The 18,373-nt window shown below is 44.5% G+C and overlaps 7 protein-coding genes across 7 annotated transcripts; 3 read left to right on the top strand and 4 right to left on the bottom strand.

Annotated features, from left to right (window-relative positions):
- Positions 1–614: 614 nt before the first annotated feature.
- V1513DRAFT_378368 (uncharacterized protein) lies at positions 615–1,423 on the bottom strand (the record flags this gene model as incomplete). Its single annotated transcript, XM_066894978.1, has 3 exons — positions 615–1,046; positions 1,112–1,217; positions 1,296–1,423. The coding sequence occupies 3 exons, from the start codon at positions 1,421–1,423 to the stop codon at positions 615–617; spliced, it is 666 nt and encodes a 221-aa protein (XP_066753988.1).
- Positions 1,424–1,898: 475 nt separating this feature from the next.
- Positions 1,899–4,554, bottom strand: V1513DRAFT_443124 (anaphase-promoting complex, cyclosome, subunit 4-domain-containing protein). Its single transcript, XM_066897761.1, has 6 exons — positions 3,763–4,554; positions 3,430–3,709; positions 3,151–3,379; positions 2,627–3,098; positions 2,513–2,567; positions 1,899–2,461 (listed from the first exon to the last, which is right to left on the bottom strand). The coding sequence occupies exons 1-6, from the start codon at positions 4,162–4,164 to the stop codon at positions 1,983–1,985; spliced, it is 1,917 nt and encodes a 638-aa protein (XP_066753987.1). The 5' UTR covers positions 4,165–4,554; the 3' UTR covers positions 1,899–1,982.
- Positions 4,555–5,321: 767 nt separating this feature from the next.
- V1513DRAFT_378339 (uncharacterized protein) lies at positions 5,322–7,359 on the top strand (the record flags this gene model as incomplete). Its single annotated transcript, XM_066894976.1, has 6 exons — positions 5,322–5,409; positions 5,472–5,508; positions 5,568–5,682; positions 5,749–5,853; positions 5,913–6,057; positions 6,116–7,359. The coding sequence occupies 6 exons, from the start codon at positions 5,322–5,324 to the stop codon at positions 7,357–7,359; spliced, it is 1,734 nt and encodes a 577-aa protein (XP_066753986.1).
- Positions 7,360–8,119: 760 nt separating this feature from the next.
- On the bottom strand, positions 8,120–9,149 carry V1513DRAFT_443113 (uncharacterized protein). Its single transcript, XM_066897760.1, has 3 exons — positions 8,724–9,149; positions 8,599–8,670; positions 8,120–8,545 (listed from the first exon to the last, which is right to left on the bottom strand). Exons 1-3 carry the CDS (start codon positions 8,914–8,916, stop codon positions 8,400–8,402), a joined length of 411 nt encoding a protein of 136 aa, XP_066753985.1. The 5' UTR covers positions 8,917–9,149; the 3' UTR covers positions 8,120–8,399.
- A 152-nt stretch (positions 9,150–9,301) lies between these two features.
- On the top strand, positions 9,302–12,657 carry V1513DRAFT_443111 (armadillo-type protein). The gene is made up of 7 exons (XM_066897759.1): positions 9,302–9,476; positions 9,542–9,600; positions 9,686–9,790; positions 9,847–9,924; positions 9,982–11,781; positions 11,839–12,076; positions 12,134–12,657. The coding sequence occupies exons 1-7, from the start codon at positions 9,434–9,436 to the stop codon at positions 12,412–12,414; spliced, it is 2,604 nt and encodes an 867-aa protein (XP_066753984.1). The 5' UTR covers positions 9,302–9,433; the 3' UTR covers positions 12,415–12,657.
- Positions 12,658–13,085: 428 nt separating this feature from the next.
- Positions 13,086–14,302, top strand: V1513DRAFT_39427 (uncharacterized protein). The gene has a single exon (XM_066895331.1). The coding sequence runs from the start codon at positions 13,335–13,337 to the stop codon at positions 14,205–14,207; it is 873 nt and encodes a 290-aa protein (XP_066753983.1). The 5' UTR covers positions 13,086–13,334; the 3' UTR covers positions 14,208–14,302.
- A 1,070-nt stretch (positions 14,303–15,372) lies between these two features.
- On the bottom strand, positions 15,373–18,373 carry V1513DRAFT_39425 (OPT oligopeptide transporter protein-domain-containing protein). Its single transcript, XM_066895330.1, has 2 exons — positions 18,182–18,373; positions 15,373–18,131 (listed from the first exon to the last, which is right to left on the bottom strand). The coding sequence occupies exon 2, from the start codon at positions 18,128–18,130 to the stop codon at positions 15,539–15,541; it is 2,592 nt and encodes an 863-aa protein (XP_066753982.1). The 5' UTR covers position 18,131; positions 18,182–18,373; the 3' UTR covers positions 15,373–15,538.

The following is an 18,373-nucleotide window of genomic DNA, read 5'->3' as shown; positions in this document are numbered from 1 at the left end:
TATGTTCCATTACCTAAGTATATCAAGAAGGTACTGAGCGTACTCCACTTTCTGTACGAAAATTCCTAGCTAAGAATTTTTGGTTTTGGTGATATCCTATCCGGTTGGGATTTTGATCTTGATCACTAATAAAAATAATGGGCACTGATGCTTTCAGAAGCAGAGAAGCTTAACTAATGTCTTGAGTATGGAAAGTTGATTGCTTTTTAGTGCATAGACACCCGCGCCCAACGTAACAACACGAAAGGGTTATTTCGTGCCTAAATGGAATGCGTTATATCACATATATAACAACGCCGGATATAGGCATTAGTAAGTATTCACTAAATTGATAATCTATAATAGTAATGTGATTATGTCTCATTGTGAACGCTCTATACTACCGCGTTTCCATAAATTTAGTGCGTGGTGCACATTATGATCATTGTGACCAAACGTAGTCTTAATGTTGATGACTAGATACTGCAAAAATGAAAAAACACAGTGGAAAGGTAGTAATGTCATCAGACATAAGCCATCAAGCGTAACAATATGACATATTAAAACGATGATTTGACAATGACTTTCTCCTCTAGCACTGTCAAGAACAAGCTAACAGTCATCTATACACACAGTCATTGCTTCTGATTACATTTGGCCAAAAATGTCTGTAGATATGCTCGCAATGCCCCGCTTTCCAGCGCCATTGTCGACTTAAATTCGCGAATCCAATCGGCCAACAATCCACCCACTGCTGGGCTTACATCCTCATTCAGAACAGCTAATGTAAATGCGCGCAGCAACTGCATATTAGTTGCCGATAGCTGATCTTGCTTCTTTTGAAATATCGAATGAGCTTGTGAAAGCGTGTCTCGGTTTGTATCAATCTCGCTCCCAGACCGCGCATGTCGCTGTGCAGATTTGTTGGATCGGTGTTTCCTTGCTCGCTCGCGCTCTGCCAAAATCGACAGCATCTCTTGACCTGGCGCATCATACTTGTCCACCGGTTTTCCTTCTTCTAGCCTCTTCATGTAGTCGTACGTCTCCTCATGGATCCACTGTAATTTCTGCATTATTGCAGGTTAACAAATGAAAGCGCTCCATATACTCTAACTGTATAGATTACACTCACATCGTAATTGACATTCAAGTTGTCCTTGAGCCACTTGCGCCGTTCCAATCGTGACATGTCGAAGAAATTTGTATTGGGATGCTGAGCATCATACGCCTTGATCCACCTTTAGAGTAGTTAGCACGCTACGCTTACATTTTTCACGCAACTCCTGAAAAGAGTCTATAAAAAATGGCGTACATACTTGTACGCCCGTCGGACATGACTAATCTTTTGCTGAAGAGCATCTTTACTTTTCGCTATGTGTGTCCATTCGAGGTACAACCTCTCGATGACGTCCCACATCACTTCACCTGCCGTTGAGGCTCGCATCTTCCGTACGCCTTTACTGCCGCCATGGTTCAATAACACGTAGTCGTATGCTTTGAGAAGCTGAATTTCATCATATGGAGTCCATGGATGCTTTTCTTTACTACGCGGCATTGCAAAACGTGGAGTAACGAGAGTGCTCGCGAAGGTCCTCCGATCTGTAGTTACATGTGTGTTTTATCAAGCTTCCGGCAGCTGCGGGTAAGGGTCATGTGGCAGGTGTCGCCCGCCACACCACCCAAAACATGCTTGTGATATCTAGCAAATTTATCAGTCAGCTTAACCTTATATGAGCTTATAGCGCGTCTTCGGACTTTTGCTTGTGCCATCATCTGACAGACGAGTGGTAAGTCGACGAATGAGTCCTACAGCGCCCAGATGAGAGTTTTTTTCTAGAGGTGAGCCAGCATTACAATGCCATCTAACTACAACCTACTGGCACAAGATTATGACAGATTTGACATCTGATGTGAGTATATAAGTGTAAAAGAATCCCTTGCAACGCCTAATTCTAGAACAACACAGCACACATAAAATTGTACAATTAAGCAACTAATATACACTACTCATTCATGGTATCATCGCCCAGCTCCTCTTCATCCGCTGCCTCGTCGTCATCAAGATCAAAAACAAGGAAACGATGGTTGTCATCTGCGATTACAGATCCTACCCGACGTCCTTTGCATCCATTGACAGCTAAGGCGATAGGCATGAAATCATCGGTGAATGTACGGCATTGATTCCACACCGGTTCCGACATGTCAGCCGAAAATTGGACTGAGCAGACTGCCGAATTAAGCTCTCGTGTGTCAATGATGACAGCACGTTCAGCAAATAACTTTTCAAACTCCAGCGAAACTACCCGTGCTTTATTTTTAGAACTGGCTGGATCAATAGAGTGGAGGAGAAGCATCAACTTCTCATCATCGACAAATTCCAATGACTCGATTGACTCGGTTGGAATGGTAAACCCAGCGGATCGTACCATGCACGACGTAAGCTCAGCGAAATTGCCTGAAATGTCGAGACGTAATAGTGAGACTACAATAAATCAGAACTATTCCAGGCTACTAGACGTCAGCGAGAACATACCGACTTTCGGATTCGGTTCTGATGAAATAGCCGTGTACATGTACGATTCACTTTCCTAGACTGTTCTTAGTCACTGTCCACAGGCAAAAAATATGACACAAAATAAAAACCAACCCGATGAATTACTCGAGTACTCATATGCAGTTTCTTAGCGGTAATATTTTCGACGAGTTTTAGGGGAATTCCAAAAGCGAGATGATTCTTCATTGCATCGGATGACTCTCTAAATGCTTTCTCACACAACTTTCTGAGAATGTCGACTAAATCGTTCAAATTGGTGCTATTTTCCTTGGCCGCACCGTCAGCGGAAAAGTAATTGGCCATAGTTTGATTATGAAGATAGTCAGTGATGTACGTTGCTACTTTTGCTGTCTCAATAGGGGTGTCACTGTCTTCGGACGTCGAATCGTGATTGGTGACATCATCTAGAAGAAATTTGATCCACTGAATAAATGGTTTGAAATGATCATATTCTTTGTTCAAATCCCAGATTAATCGGTGGGCCTTGCCCATGATGAGAGTTAGCGCATCGATAATATGTGTATAAGAATCGGGGTTTAATCCTAAATGTGCTCCGCGTTCGCGCCTGACATAAGTAAGCACCTGCTAAACAATAAGAAGATGACAACAGTCATTACCATCTCGCAAGCCCGCGCACCCTGGTTGTAAGTACGACGGCCCTCTCACAAGCTGGTATGAGACTCTCCAAGAGTAGTTTTCGGATATTTTCATATGCAGTTGACGTCGTTTTCCTCCATGCCCGGATGACGCGGTCAGACAAATGATTGCTAATCCACCCTTTAAATGTATCATTCGGGACACCCAAAATCAGAGTTTCTAGTAGCCTCAGTACAATGTCTGAATCCTCTAGATGCCGTTAGGATATATCATGACGCGTACAATCGATGTCCACTCACTCTCAGCGATTAATATGTCCTCAAGACTCTTCATAGGTCTGAGCAGTGCACTTTCCATGCCCTTCCATTCAGTTCCTATTGCTCCAATGACATCGGATATGTATATCAATAGAGCTTGAACCTTCGTTGAAGTTGATGAGATATGCGCCAAATCATTGCCGAAACGTCGAATAAAGTGAACCCGCAAGGGCAGTATAAAAAGACTGTGATCTTGGCTTTCGACAATGAAAGCATGGAATGACAGGTCAGCGGACGAAGCGTGACTAATAGGTGTCAATTTCTGGAGACTATTAGACGAAATACTAAAATAAGCAAAACGTAGGTCAGTCATACTTCAAGCGACGAAGGGAACTGAATATATTCAATTGAAAAATGTCCAAAGATATTGAAAGCTATTCTACTGTCCCCATCGCCGTTGACCAGGATATCAATCATCGACGACTCGTCCGACATGAAGCTGCTATTTATCATACTGTCAAGTACCAATTTCGAAGTAAATATACTATCCGGAGCAGAAACTGTCGGTAAAGGACTCAATTTTGGCAGACTTGCAGTAACGTCGATATTTAATATATTGTCGAATGGGGCCGAGTTCCGTGATTGAGTCGATGATTTGTCTTCTGCTACCCAATCTAAACACGATATCGACGCGCGAGCTGCAATCTGGTGCACTATTCTGCCGTTATTTACGTCACACACGCGTACCATGCCATCCGAGCAACCTAGAGCTAGCATTTTCCCTATCGGATATGTTTAGCTGTAGTCCAAACCATTGTTGTACTCGATATTTTACCGTCAGGCCTCCACGCCAATGCCGATATGGTTGCTTTCGAATTTTTCAGCGACATTTTCCACACTAATTGTCCACTCATTCGGTACAGCCATATTGTCGCTGGATCAGGTGAAAAAGTCAACAGATCCATCTTGGGACACCAGGTAAACAGACCAACTTGAACAGGTCCTTGCAGCATCTTCTCAGACAAGACTCTGAATGAAGACTGTGCCTTGCCGCCATCCTCATCATCAGACATTATCAGCTCTGCCTCGAAAAGTTTATTTCATGTATATTGTAAAACCTAGAAGACAAATCGTTACGTGACTTTTATTTACATCCTGAGAATCGCGTCTGCGAGACCTCCTGAGAGCCAAAGAAATGAAATGTTGTTCATGCGTATGCTATACATAAGGATCATCTGTCTAGATATAGTGGCTTTGCAATAGGGTTAGGGCTTTAATTTCTGACGGCATAGGAATATCGAGTCCATATAGACAGATCGCCTACTATCGCCCCGTCAACCAAGAGGAACTTTCCAAAAAAAACATTAATATCAGCAACTCGTTTGCTGCTGAAATTTCAATTTTACAGCTGGCGTCAACCTACGAAAGCCAGATATGTTGAAGCAGCCGGCCAGTGCAGTTGCGCCTGGTTCGGCCTCAACAGCAACCACCGGTGATAAATCGTCATCTCAATCCCCAGTACAACCGGCAAGAAATGGTACGTATATCGCCAATATATGCCGTGACATTCCAATGTTTATTTTCGATATTGTCGATCAGACTGCTCACAGTTTTGGGCTAGAGTCGCGGCCGTCGTCCATCATCGCTGGTAAACAATCGCAGACTTTGTGCCGGAATATTCTTATTCATGGATATTGCAAATACGAAAACTCAGGATGTATTTTCAGACATGATACGGTAACTGCTCTTTTGCCAGACTGTCGCTTGTCGAAACGTATGACTAACAGAAGTGACAAGGCACCTGCTCCGCAGCAGTCACCAGTAAAAGCAGAAGTGTGAGTCTCCTTTGTTGGGCCATCATAGACAAGGAAGAATGCCAATCATGAGTCTTAAATAGTTCGAAAAAGCGTTTAAATGTGGATTCTCCCTCGTTTATGCCTGGATCAATCGGTGCCGGGGGTGCTGCGGCGAAGTCCGCTCTATCGGTTCAGTCTGCGGATTCTGCCATATTTGTCCCGAGGAGTAAGTCGCGGTGTTGTTAATACACAGTGTTAATGCATGTGTTTGGCTAATATTGCCTCCAGTGGCCACACCTGTATTGGATCCAAACCAGTCTAATAGGTACGCAGATGTGTGCAGGTTTTAGGCTTTGCTTTTGCCGATGTATTGACAACTAGCAGTTACACTAATTCAGCTGGCGTGGATGCATATGGCCAAAATCCTATAATGAATAGCCAGTTTGTCCATGGATATAATCCAATTGCTCAGATATCGCCTCCAGTCGGCGTAGAACCGGTAAGATTGTTGCACTTGTATGAAGCTGCGTGTTGTTAAAAACGCATCAATCAGTCTCCCGTACAGAAATCTATACAACCACCAACCTATGATTACAATTCTTTGGGACCATATACTCAGCCTAGTCAGGACATATACTATCAACAAGCTCCACCTGCACATTATCAGCCTGTGAGTGTCCCTAGCCGTTTGGTGGATTGGGGTGAAGTTCTAATATCGGACATATGCAGCTAAATTACCATCTCTATGCACCGTTGGCCCCGCATAAGATTAATTTATTGCCTTATCAAAGGACTGTCCAAGGATTTTTCCAGTCTGATAACTTACGGGAGGAACTGCAACGAAAAACCGAAGCAGCTCTCCAAATTCTTCCAAGTATGTCTTCAATCAGATCTCAGGCCAATTACCGTGAATTACTAACATCTAGTAATAGCTTCTGGATTGCCGGAGACTTTGGATGTGTATTACTCGCTAGTGCCTCTCGATACGAATACAGAGAAGAGTTCTCGAATATTTGGATACAATACTTGGCTTTACAAGGCGTTTTCAAAGAGTGACGGCAATACGTATGCTCTCCGGCGATTAGAGAGCTTTAAGCTGACCGATGAAAAGGCTATTGCTACCGTGCAACAGTGGCGAAGATTATCAAATGCCAACGTTGTTACATTGTTTGAGGCGTTTACTACCCGAGCTTTTGGGGATAACTCTATTATCTTCGTTTATGACTATCACCCGCTCTCTAGTACGCTGTTTGACACCCATTTTGGTCCAAGCGCGAGATATCCGATCTCTCGGTCTCCGGTCGTGCCAGAGCAAGTTCTATGGAGCTATCTGGTGCAACTATCATCGGCACTGAAAACTATCCACTCGGCAAATTTGGCCGCACGTGTTTTGGATGTCTCAAAAGTCATTTTGACTTCCAAGATGAGAGTTCGACTAAGCGCTGTCGGTATTATGGATGTGGTTAGTGGTAATGGTGATTACAGCGGAGGGCCGGAATCGATGCAAGCACTTCATCAGGACGATCTGTATAATCTAGGCCGGCTTATCTTAAGCATCGCCTGCAATAACCATGCTATCAGTGCCAACGCGAATGTTCCACCACAGGTTATAGCCAAGAGCTTAGAATATGCCGGGCAATCTTATTCAGTTGGCTTGAAAACCGCATTGGTATACCTTCTCGGCAATAAGTCTATTTCCGCTGGATCAGTTGGGAAAGATGGTTTAAAAGAGCCTCTCAAGAACATAGATGAGTTTCTCCGAATAATTGCTCCTTATGTACAGCAAAATCTGAATAGCTCCTTACATTATCAAGACACCTTGGAGTCAGAGTTATGCAAGGAACTTGAGAACGGTAGGTTAGTACGGTTGCTGTGTAAATTCAACTTCATTAATGAACGGCCGGAATATGATCATGATAGTGCATGGTCAGAGACAGGAGATCGATATCTTCTCAAACTATTCCGAGACTATGTTTTCCATCAGAACGACGAGAATGGCCGTCCAGTTGTCGATCTAGGTCATGTTTTGAGGTGTTTGAACAAGCTTGATGCTGGCGTCGATGAGAAAATCATGCTGGTCTCTAGAGATGAACAAAGTTGTCTGATCGTGTCTTACAAGGAACTAAAGAATTGTGTGGATGCAGTGTTTAGAGATCTGAGTCGTCCTAATGGCTAATCCATATTATACGCTTTTCAGCTGTATGGTACATTTGGACGTATCCAGTGAACAGGAACTCGTTCGGTGAGTGCAATGTATGATAGCACCAATTGTAACAGTAGTATATCGCGTTAGGATCAAAAGAATGTAAATTCGTAGCATATGGGATTATCGCTCACGAATAATTGCTAATATTATCACGAGAATCGGCTGGAGCTGATATCTACACTTTCACCGTAAAGTGAGGCTTCCAAAAACGTCCACTGATCACTAGCGTAGTAATAAGTCATTGACCTCTATTCCTCGTTGTTGGCTAACCTTGGGTTTGGTGTTTAACGCGAAGAATAATTTATACTCAAATTTGTTGGACAGATCTTTGGTGAAAACCTACGCAGCCATGTCCAGTGTCGGACAGCATTTTCCTTACTAACACTATATAATAATATTACTCTTCATGACAAACGGGGATGTAGACCACAGTTTCGCATCTCTGATTAACTACGAGAATCTGTGGAGTGAGGATTGGCGATAGGGCAATTCCTTCAGAAAAATTGGCATATAAATATATTACTGAGCTGCATGGTGAGACTGATTTATTCCGGTTAGGAATGTGTCGAAAACAGTGAAAGATCCATTTAACAACCATTTAATGCGTTCATCCAAGGATTCTGCACATAACTGACAATACCTGGACTCATCCGAAGAAATATTCATGCTCAGATGAATGTCCAATGTCTTGGGCGGAACGAGTGCGGCTAGAGCCAAACGTTAATGGTGGCCGGATTGTAGCATAAACAATGAGAGTATATGCCACAAATTTTGTCACGAACATCCATGAGTGCGCAGCCCTTAAACTATAACACCGTGCAGCGTAGAAACAATCGCAGTCACTAGGATATCATTGGCTAGCAGGATAAACCACTGTCGAGCGAGGCCCGTAGGCTGTTCAAGGTACCCTGAAGCGAGCGTAGTGTTGACCAAATGGACAAACGTCTGATCTTTTGAATGGCATACTACATCTAATGTACACTGTTTATTCTTTGTAGTAATATACATATTTATTCTTCGTTCTGTATAAACGGGTTGGCAATTTCCTCACTACCGTCAGCGGGCGAAATTAGTAGCAATAATGGACCTCTCACGACCACCAGTCCCAGTGGACGTGTCTGATCTTCCGGTGGTTGCCCGTCTTCCTCGACTTCGCCTATATCATCACATTAGACCATTTATGGTGCTGTGGAAGAACAGAGTTAATACCTCGCAGATGCTCGACAACGTCATCGAGCACCAAATTCATCAACTGGTCGTAGCCTTTCAGAATGCCAGTAACTAGACGACTAGTCAGACGATGTCCTCAATGTCAGCAAACGATTTCGAAGTACCTTCCCTCCCTCCAGCAAACTTCACCCGAATTTCTCGATCCTGATATTTGGCAAGATCAAGAATTGCTTCTTTTTTTGGCCGATCATGCTGGGGTTGCTGGCCACCATGACTGTTGTATCGTTGCTGTAGATGCCCCCCTCGATATCCTCCTCGACTAGGCCTGTCGTGATGTGGAAAATTGCTAGAGCTCATCTTACACGGATTATTCAATCGCAGAACTTATCGAGCGATCGCAAACTTTGCGTTCTACCTTTAATATATTCGTCAGTTACTGATTGACTCTTAGCCATCCATATCAAATCATCTGCCGCCAACTTACGAACTAATTAATAAATCTGTTAATACAGGTCGGTATTGAATTGAGCTGATAAGATCTGCCAAATGATATAAGCATTGACTATGATGCACTTTGGAAGGTCCATGACAGCCGCTTACACTTAATTTGCCTAAATGCTGTAGGGTTAGCATCATAGAGTTGGTAGAGCATCACATTTACGCCACAACACGCGCGTGAAGCCTGCTTTGTTTACAAGTAAATGAGAAAGCCATTCTTCTTTTTTTCTTCGTTATCCTGTCCAGGTCGACGCTATACTTTCCAGACTGCCAACATCAATTAGAGACCATACCTACCTCCATTTTATATATATCCTCTTTGGTTGTCTTGGGTAATATAGTCGTACACAATTACGTTTAAAACCGGCTTGTCGTGATGGATATTGCTGCTATCTTGGAGGCGGCTCTTTTGAGTCCGGGTTAGTGGTGACTCTCGTGACAGGCACACTACTTTCTTCTAGTCGCCGACTGACATCATATGCAGACCCCAAGGCTCGTCAGGATGCCGAGGCTCAGCTTGAGCTAGCGGCTAAGGAGCATTTTGTATGTTATTGTCTCGCTTGCTCGCAACATCCTCGGATCAAATGCAATGTGCGTCGCAAGGGCATATGTTAACAATTAACAATAGGTCCCTTATTTGGGTATGCTCACGAATGCCCTGGGGAATGAAAGCATAAAAACCGAAGTTCGAATTCTTGCTGGTATCGGTATAAAAAACCAGCTCGTTGCTAAGGTACGGCTGTCATGCAGTTGTTGACGTATTAACATCATTTCTAATTGCGAGCCTAGGACGCAAAAACGAAGCTAGCCCAAACAGAGAGATGGGTAGCAATTGAGAGTCCCGCGAAGAACCAGATTAAACACACGGTATGTATATAGTTCGGACGTTGTCGTGGTAAGATTTTCTGACAGTAATATTCGCAGGCGCTGCAATCACTCCTGTCGCCAGACGATCGAGTGGCGAACGCGGCAGCGCAACTAGTAGCAGCCATTGCGGACATTGAGCTACCTCGAAATGAATGGCCCGATCTTATGGTAGTGTTGGTTGACAATACCAGAGAGAATCAACCGGTCAACGTGAAACGTGCCTCACTGCTGGCCATCGGCTATATCTGCGAGACCGCTGATCCAACGAACTCTGGCGTTGTTGCTCAAGCTAACGGAATCCTTACCGCTATTGTTCAGGGTGCCCGCTCAGCAGAGCCATCTATTGTTGTGCGACAAACGGCGATCAACGCCCTTGTCAACTCTTTGGAGTTCATCCGAGATAATTTTGAGCGAGAAGGGGAGCGGAACTACATTATGCAAGTGGTGTGCGAGGCTACCCAGGCTCCAGATGAGAAGCTGCAAGCCTCAGCGTTTGGAGCGTTGGCGAGGATAATGAGCATGTACTACTCGTATATGCGATTATATATGGAAAAGGCTTTGTATGGCTTAACTGTGGAGGGCATGAAGAACTCAAGTAACGATGTCTCATGTATGGCGGTAGAGTTTTGGAGTACGGTATGCGAGGAGGAAATCGAGATTACATTACAGCAATCTGATGTCTACGATGAAGAGGAAGTTGTGGATCGAGAAAATTTCGAGTTTGCCAAATTCGCCATTAACGAGGTTCTTCCTACGCTATTAGACCTATTAACGCGTCAGGAGGAAGATGCCGATGACGACGAATGGAACGTTGCTATGGCTGCCGCTGCTTGCTTGCAACTTTTTGCCGAGAATACTGGGTCTGCAGTTGTCAATTTGACTCTTCAATTTGTCGAAGTTAATATACAACAGCCGGACTGGCGGAGACGGGAAGCTGCTGTCATGGCGTTCGGCTCTATTCTTGATGGTCCGGATCATGGGACGCTCGCTCATGTCATAGGACAAGCGTTGCCTCCGATGCTAAGCCTGATGAATGACCCCGTCTTGCAGGTCAAGGATACGGTTGCCTGGTGCCTAGGACGAATTGCAGATCTTGTCATTGAAGGGATTAATACTGAGACTCATCTACCTGAGATCATGAAGGCGCTTATTATTGGCTTCCAGGATCATCCTAAAGTTTTAACCAACTGTTGCTGGACTCTCATTAATCTCACTGAGCAGCTTGGCCAGGAAGGACCGTACTCCCAGACTACGCCTATATCGCCATACTACGACGCTCTACTGCAAGGATTAGTACAGGCCAGCACTCGAACAGATAATGAGAACTCATCACGGACTTCTACATATGAAGCTCTTGGTGTTTTGGCGTCCTGTAGCGCCGCTGATACACTGCCTCTAGTCACCAATGTGTCGGCCGTTATTGTGCAGCGGCTAGAGTCCACACTTGTCATGCAGGCACAACTAGTAGGAATGGACGATAGGTCGAACCTGGAAGAGCTTCAGATTAGTTTGCTAAGCGTTTTAACCAATATTATTCGTCGGGTATCGCCAAATGATCGAAATACATCAGACCGATTAATGACACTACTTCTCAGTCTGCTGCAGCAAAAGCTTCCAAACTCTTTGATTGAGGAGGATATTTTCATCGCAATTGGTTCGGTTGCGGGTGCGGTGCAGGAAAATTTTAATGTTTATCTGGAGGCATTCATTCCATATCTCATGAAAGCTCTCGAAGATCCAGATTCGCCGACATGTAATACCGCCGTTGGCTTAGTCGCTGATTTAGCTGTCGCTCTTGGCGCACAGGTCGAGCCGTATTGCGATCTATTTATGAACATTTTTCTTAGCAACCTGCAGGTATGTTACAGAGGCTCACATTTTCTTTCGATATCTGGCAGCGCTGATAAACTGTAGAATGCTTCGGTTCGTCGTGATGTTAAAGTGAGCATTTTATCTTGCTTCGGTGATATTGCCTCTGCGATTGGCCCGAACTTTGAAAAGTACTTGGCGATTGTCATGCAAGTCTTAGTTCAGGCTTCAAGTCTTCGAAAAGAGGCTGATTCGCCATACGATATTGTCGACTACATACATCAACTTCGAGAGGCAATTTTAGATGCATATGCAGGAATTGTTCAGGGCATGCGTGAAAAACGTAAGTGTGTAGATCATGATTATTGTGGATTTCATTTATGTACTGATGTACTTTCAGCGGACGTACTTCTCCCATATATTCAGTCAATTTTCGGTTTCTTGTCCCTAATCCACACGAACCAAAACATGATCCGATCGGAGTCAGTAGTGAGGTCAATTGTTGGCCTCATAGGTGACATTGCCGATATTTATAAGCAAGGAGAAGTTAAAGTATATTACCAGGATGAATGGCTTACGGATCTTATACGGAAGGCTCGTGCTGATAGGTCCTTTTCAGCTAGTCTGAAGGAGACCGCCAAGTGGGCACGGGAGCAGCAGAAGATGCAGCTTGCATTATAGACGGATGCATACAATTTAATTACAACCTACGCACCATGTGTGATGCTGTTAATGTTTTATATTCCCACAAGTATATACATGTGGTGAGACACATTGTGTTCATTGTTGTAACGATCGAAAGTTTGAATGATGTATTTCCATATGTGTCTCCAGTTGCTGATTTAGTAGCTTTCATAGCAATCAGCCAGCTATCTATCTCCTTGTTTATAGCCCCCTGTACCCAATTGATAGTTGTTATTGATAAAATCGTTATATATATGGTCGGCGGCTTGCTCGGCGAGCCACCGGTAAACTATGGAAGATCTCAAAACTTGCAGTCTTACATGAGTGTATCGTACCGCCCTCGGTTACTGACGGGCTGTGGCCGGATCGGCCGAACTCCGCGGATACTCAGGCTACATTCCTTCCGCTCGGATGCCTGAGTGCTTTACGTTTGGTTTATTGTAATGTGTTCATTTTTATTTCCTTGTTCGTTTATCGGTTATATTGATTGTACAGGCTCGGACAGTGGCACAGGAATGGACATAGGTCCCCCGCCGAGTCCTCATAGTTAATATTACACATTAGTTACTCACAAAAATATCGGTTATAATCCTCGCAATGCTATGAACAAGCAGGTCAACCAACGGCCTCGTCGACGCCCACGCAAGCGCAAAAGTTAGGAAACTGTGAATGCACTTGTAAGGGAAAACACTGAGGAATTGGCTATATCTTGTCATTCTTCTTTGGATGTTATAATTGTTTTGAAATTGGAAGACGTGCGTTATCGGGCCCAAAGACCCATACCCTATGCTATGCGAAACTTGATAAGTGAATTAGTCATCCCATGACTGTGGCTAAGGCCCGAGGTTATAAAACGGCAGCACTAGCTAGGCAGGTCCAAAAGCAGGACAAATTTATTGACATTAGTTTGTGACACAATGACTGATTTGCTAGTCAAAGAGTATCCAGGTGCGGAGGATTTTTTGGATGAGCTATTGCCGCAATTGGAACAGCATGAACTGGAAAATGGCCAAGTCATATCTAAATCAACATCTTGGCGCCAAAATAAGGTAGAAGGTGGATATTATGCTGCAGTACTAGATAACAATAACAATTTGGTCTACGCCGCGGTATGGGCGCCAGGGAATTACATTTGGCTATCCTGGTCTCGTCCGGACGGATGTGAAGAAGCACAAGTGAAGCTAGCTAAGCATGCTGCCACGCAGTCATTGTCCTGTACCGGAATTTTTGGATGCGAACCAGGCGCAACAACATTCGTCGAAGCATATACGGCAGCGTTGGAGAAATCATATGTCGTCCGTAGGTCTATGACGACTTATCGACTAACGAATGTGAACATTCCAGACCATTCTCAAAGTATGATATCACGCGGCGTTTTGAGGATGGCCACAGTTGATGATGACATGCAAATGTTAGCAAATTGGTATATTGGCTTCAATGAGCAATGTTTGTTGCCGGTACCTAGTGAAGAGGAAGCGGTCAAAGAGATTACTTTTCGCGCAAGGATAGGGTTTTTGTATCTTTGGATAGTCGATGAGAAACCCGTTTCCATGGTTTGTAAAGTCAGAGCTTTGAAATATGGTTGTTCAGTTGCTGGAGTCTATACTCCGAAAGAGTCGAGAGGTCAGAGATACGCAACAGCAATGATGGCTGTATTCTCAGAACATTTACGAAAGGATTATGATTATGTATCTCTCAGCGCGGATAATGACAACCCAACGTCGAATTATATTTATCAACAGGTCGGGTATGAGAAAAATTGTATAACGAATGACTATCTCATTGTTTAAACAAGTTGGGCCGTGGCACTTTACTAGACTTAAATGGGAATTTATTATTTCAAAATTTGATTCATATTACCGTTACTGTTGTAAATATTCGAGACAATGGTCTCTCGCTAATAACCTCGTAGAAATTATAAATAATAATGCTCGAATAAGGGCACAGAAAACAGTTAGCCCATGAAGCAACAAAGACCACAAAAAAAAGGCCATAAGAACAGCAACATCAATCCTGCTGTAGCGATCACTCCAAATTGCCAACTTCAGTACCGATATTCAGAAAGCCGACAATATTAGTAGCTTGAGCTTGCGAAAGGCCGATGGACAAGGCAAAGTCTGACAACGAAAGAGGACCGTAATGTAACCAAGCATGCTGACGAAGACCCATGACAACAAAAGGAGTACATCATATCAACGCAGGAGTTTTGTGTCCAAGGCAAGCTGAGGCAACCTGATGTGCTGATTTCGGTTTCGAATTACAAGTGCTGCAGTAAGGATGGCGAAGTATATGATGATCCCAGTGCACGAAGAGCCCAATCAAGGCCTATCTGATTGCTCATTGCCTCCGTCGCCCAGGTAAAGACCGCCCCGCCAACACTTGACCCAGCAGCACGGACGCCATTGGCAAGACTGCGTTTTCTGTCAAACCACTATGATAAGACAGCGATACTTGGTATGTAAACAAAGCCGACACCAAGACCAATAGAGTAAGCTATAACTGCCACACCCTGCTGGAGAATGAAGCAGCAACGAACCCTCCAGACTCCATGATAACTCCCGCAATCATCGACAGACATATTCCATATTCGCGCATCAGAATAGGAACAAACGGGGCTGCCAGAATAGCCATAGAAAAGCTAAACGAATGCATAATCGAAAGAATGGACTTATTCGCATTGCTCCATGTTTTGTCACGATCAATAGATTGATGAGCGTGTGCCCGACATAAATGAAGACATCTGCACCAAAATATCTATCCTACATTGAAACCATAGTCATGTATGAAGCCGGGCATGTATGAACGTGTGCTTGGTGCTTATAATTAAAGACGCTTTGCACGGACCAACAAGTGTTTAGTTGTGAAAGTTATGCCCGTATGCGTAACACAGCAAATCTTATCTCTCATGGAAACACATTTGGTGCGTTCTACGCTCTACCGCCCTGCGGCTTTAGATGATCAAGTATAAGCGAAAATTGCGCAAAATAGTTGTAACATAATATTTTATTAATTACATGGCATTTGTACAAGGTTCGAGAATTCTAATATTAAAAATCCTAGCTAGGTAGGTCATTAAAACAACAATAGAGTAACATTACAAGGAGATTCACTTGCCAACAGCTCATTCAAACGAACCAGCTGGCAATCCAAACGTCGCTCCCTTTGGCAGTGTAAATAGCGCCGCCTTCCTGGCGCCGTCAATACCTGCAGTCGAAACCGTATTTCCCCACCATGTCAAGTGCGCCTTGGGAAGTGTCAATGCACAGAAAATCAAAATTCCCGAAAATGCCACGCCCGCCGATAAGCCGGATGTGAGAATATAATTGTACTTCGTCCACCATGAGAGATACCGTCTGCGGATAAAGAACATGAAAATGAACGACATATACATGCCAGGGGTGTAATAGGAGAGATTGTAAGAGGAACCCCAGCGTGTGACGCCAGTGAGGATGAGGACGGGATGGACGTATTTCATCTTGCGAGGGAAAAGGCGGCGGAGACCGTAAATTGGGAACGCAGCACCCACACCAATGATGAAGGAGTACTTCAGCACTGGGTATAACTGGTTGAAAGTTCGCACGGGACCGACAACACCAAACAGCAGACTCGCAGAGTATAGTGAGTGCGGGAATGTGCAGACGAAATGACTGGCTTGCGTCGGGGAGCACAAGTCGGAGACCGAATTTATCAAAAACTGAATCGCGCCCACAGTGACGAACGTCTGAATCAATGTCGCAACCATTTGACCGCGGAACACAGCCCTGGGTGGCAACTTTGCATAATGCGCCATTTTCTGGTCCGATACAAATCCCTCTGCCTGTTCGTCCGTATTATATCCATAGACACGGCACATCATGTTAGCAATACCATTATTCGGAATCATATATCCCGCAATAAGGGTCGAGAGAGTACTCGTGAAAAGTTGGTATCCGGTCACAGAGTAAATCAATGCCGAAGGCACCATAATCACTGTACTGATAATTACGATCACGATCATACCCCACACTGGCGCGCCGGTAGGATACACTGTAAAAGCAACGATGCCGAACACGATAGAAATCAAAAAGACAGCGACGAACCACCAGTCCGGAACCTCGGGATACACCGACATCATCTTAGACATGGGATCTTTGTACATCTCGTAGTTGGATGACTTCCTATTTTTGATTCCTTTCCAAAATCCCCTGAATGCCTCTGACAGCAATTTCCAGTCTGTCAAGAGCATGTATGTGAACGCAAGAGTATATAGCGCGAATGAAGATCCGTTATTCAGAAGATTTCCAACGGAGATATAAGGTGGCGAATAGAGCTTATACTTGGCTTCGTCAAGAGTCGAGTCCGGCTTGACAACTTTCGTAAGGTTGTATAGCGAGGCAGTATGGTCGTATACATTGCTCGAATTAATCGGAAGATATCCAGTCCACTTGTAGTTTTTCCAGTACAATCCCAACATCAGTAACCCGCCGATAATAGTGCCAACATATCGATTAAGTGTCGAGAAGAAAGGTGCCACCAATGGTGCCGAATAATTGATGACCGACCAATCGAATGTGGTGAGCGGGTTAAATCCAAGACCTAGGTACGACCCAGTGACAATCGCGAGGACTGTGTTCTTAGGGGAGATCCACGTTATCCAATTAAAGACACTAAGTGCCATGAACAAGAATGACGGGATAAAGAAGTAAAGGAAAGATGCGGTAAACACGATGAAAAAGAACTTGTATTTGCTCATACTCCATCCATGTACCGGCCGTTTATCGTCTCGCACTAAGAGCGCACGGTTGAGGGCCAATGTTGGAAGAACGGTGGGCCAGACAGCTTTTGTTGGGTAAACGCACCATCGACGGAGCATTCCTGCGAGTCCAAATCCGAAGAATTGCGTCGAAAAGTTCATGAGAAACATGAAGCCGAAACTGACCCATTTCTGGCCAAAGAACATGTCAAGTTTCAGTGTTACGACATAACCCATGAAGTTAGAGCCACCAGAAGCAACGTTGACCATGATGGTTGCGAACATCTGCTCCTTGTATGTCCACGGTCCAGGGTTGAGTGAGTGTCGCGTGCCGCGGAATGTGAAGCCCCAGTCTGGAAGTGTATATTGCAAGAATTTTCCGCAAGGATATAGCAAGATTTGGAGGACTGCCGACTGAAGAGATAAACTCGGTTGACGAAGAGAGAAGAACTCGTTGATAAATCCACCGACCGCAACCCACAAGATTCCTAGAAAATAGGCTCTGATTGTTTCAGCAGGCAGAGTCGGATCATCGGTCGGGTCGCAAATTGCTCGAACTTCAGGATACGGCGAATGATACTTCATAAGCGTTGCCTCTAACTTCAAGTCCAGCTCATAGGTGTCCGCATCCATTTGGGATGCCTCTTGACCCTGTAGTAATAGCTTTATCTTCTCAAACGTTTCTGTCGGAAAGTTTAAGTCATCGTCGTGATAGTCGAGAGCCTCGCGTAGGATCACAAGCGATTCGTCAACAGTCATTTGCTGCAGCTTCTCGAGGATAAACTCCGCAGCTGAACCGTTGAGCACATCCTCTACATCCTTTCCGGCGGTAGCTAGGCGTTCTGCGACGCGCATCTTTTCTTCGTCCGTGACGGTTGTGACGCGCACATCATCGACCTTCTTCTCGAAGTCGTCCGAGCTCGTATCTGTTTCATTGCTCCGCACTAGCACACCGTCTAACTTTTCATTAAGATCGACCATCCTATTACTGTAAGCACTCGTCAACATAGTTACTAAAGTTGGCAAAAGTACCTGTAAGTCTCAGCCTAACGATCGAATCAATGGAGAGAGGAAATTTCGACACAGATCGAGTATCTTGTCCAAAGCTCTTGACCAGGGTCCTCGGCCACTACTTATTACTGCGCACACCCAGCAGCATTCATGAATGAGATATTGGAGGCTCCACTCTGATAGCCGAGCCGAGATAAGAGCTTCGCGGCTGTG

Source organism: Lipomyces chichibuensis (assembly GCF_038497645.1).
Source record: "Lipomyces chichibuensis strain CBS 12929 unplaced genomic scaffold V1513scaffold_12, whole genome shotgun sequence".
Taxonomy (NCBI): Eukaryota; Fungi; Ascomycota; class Lipomycetes; order Lipomycetales; family Lipomycetaceae; genus Lipomyces; species Lipomyces chichibuensis.
This window is presented reverse-complemented; position numbering and strand designations above follow the sequence as displayed.

Excerpts from the sequence above, each read along its gene's own strand:
- V1513DRAFT_39427 (XM_066895331.1), top strand. The coding sequence starts at position 13,335 with ATGACTGATTTGCTAGTCAAAGAGTATCCAGGTGCGGAGGATTTTTTG.
- V1513DRAFT_443111 (XM_066897759.1), top strand. The coding sequence starts at position 9,434 with ATGGATATTGCTGCTATCTTGGAGGCGGCTCTTTTGAGTCCGG. Across the intron at positions 9,925-9,981 it reads AGAACCAGATTAAACACACG|GCGCTGCAATCACTCCTGTC; the intron begins GTATGTATATAG and ends TAATATTCGCAG. Across the intron at positions 12,077-12,133 it reads TCAGGGCATGCGTGAAAAAC|CGGACGTACTTCTCCCATAT; the intron begins GTAAGTGTGTAG and ends ATGTACTTTCAG.
- V1513DRAFT_443124 (XM_066897761.1), bottom strand. The coding sequence starts at position 4,164 with ATGCTAGCTCTAGGTTGCTCGGATGGCATGGTACGCGTGTGTGACGTA. Across the intron at positions 3,099-3,150 it reads GTGCGCGGGCTTGCGAGATG|GCGCGAACGCGGAGCACATT; the intron begins GTAATGACTGTT and ends TACTTATGTCAG. Across the intron at positions 2,462-2,512 it reads AGAACCGAATCCGAAAGTCG|TCTCACTATTACGTCTCGAC; the intron begins GTATGTTCTCGC and ends GATTTATTGTAG.
- V1513DRAFT_443113 (XM_066897760.1), bottom strand. The coding sequence starts at position 8,916 with ATGAGCTCTAGCAATTTTCCACATCACGACAGGCCTAGTCGAGGAGGA. Across the intron at positions 8,671-8,723 it reads GTTTGCTGGAGGGAGGGAAG|TTACTGGCATTCTGAAAGGC; the intron begins GTACTTCGAAAT and ends CTAGTCGTCTAG. Across the intron at positions 8,546-8,598 it reads CGTTGTCGAGCATCTGCGAG|GCGAAGTCGAGGAAGACGGG; the intron begins GTATTAACTCTG and ends GTGATGATATAG.
- V1513DRAFT_39425 (XM_066895330.1), bottom strand. The coding sequence starts at position 18,130 with ATGGTCGATCTTAATGAAAAGTTAGACGGTGTGCTAGTGCGGAGCAAT.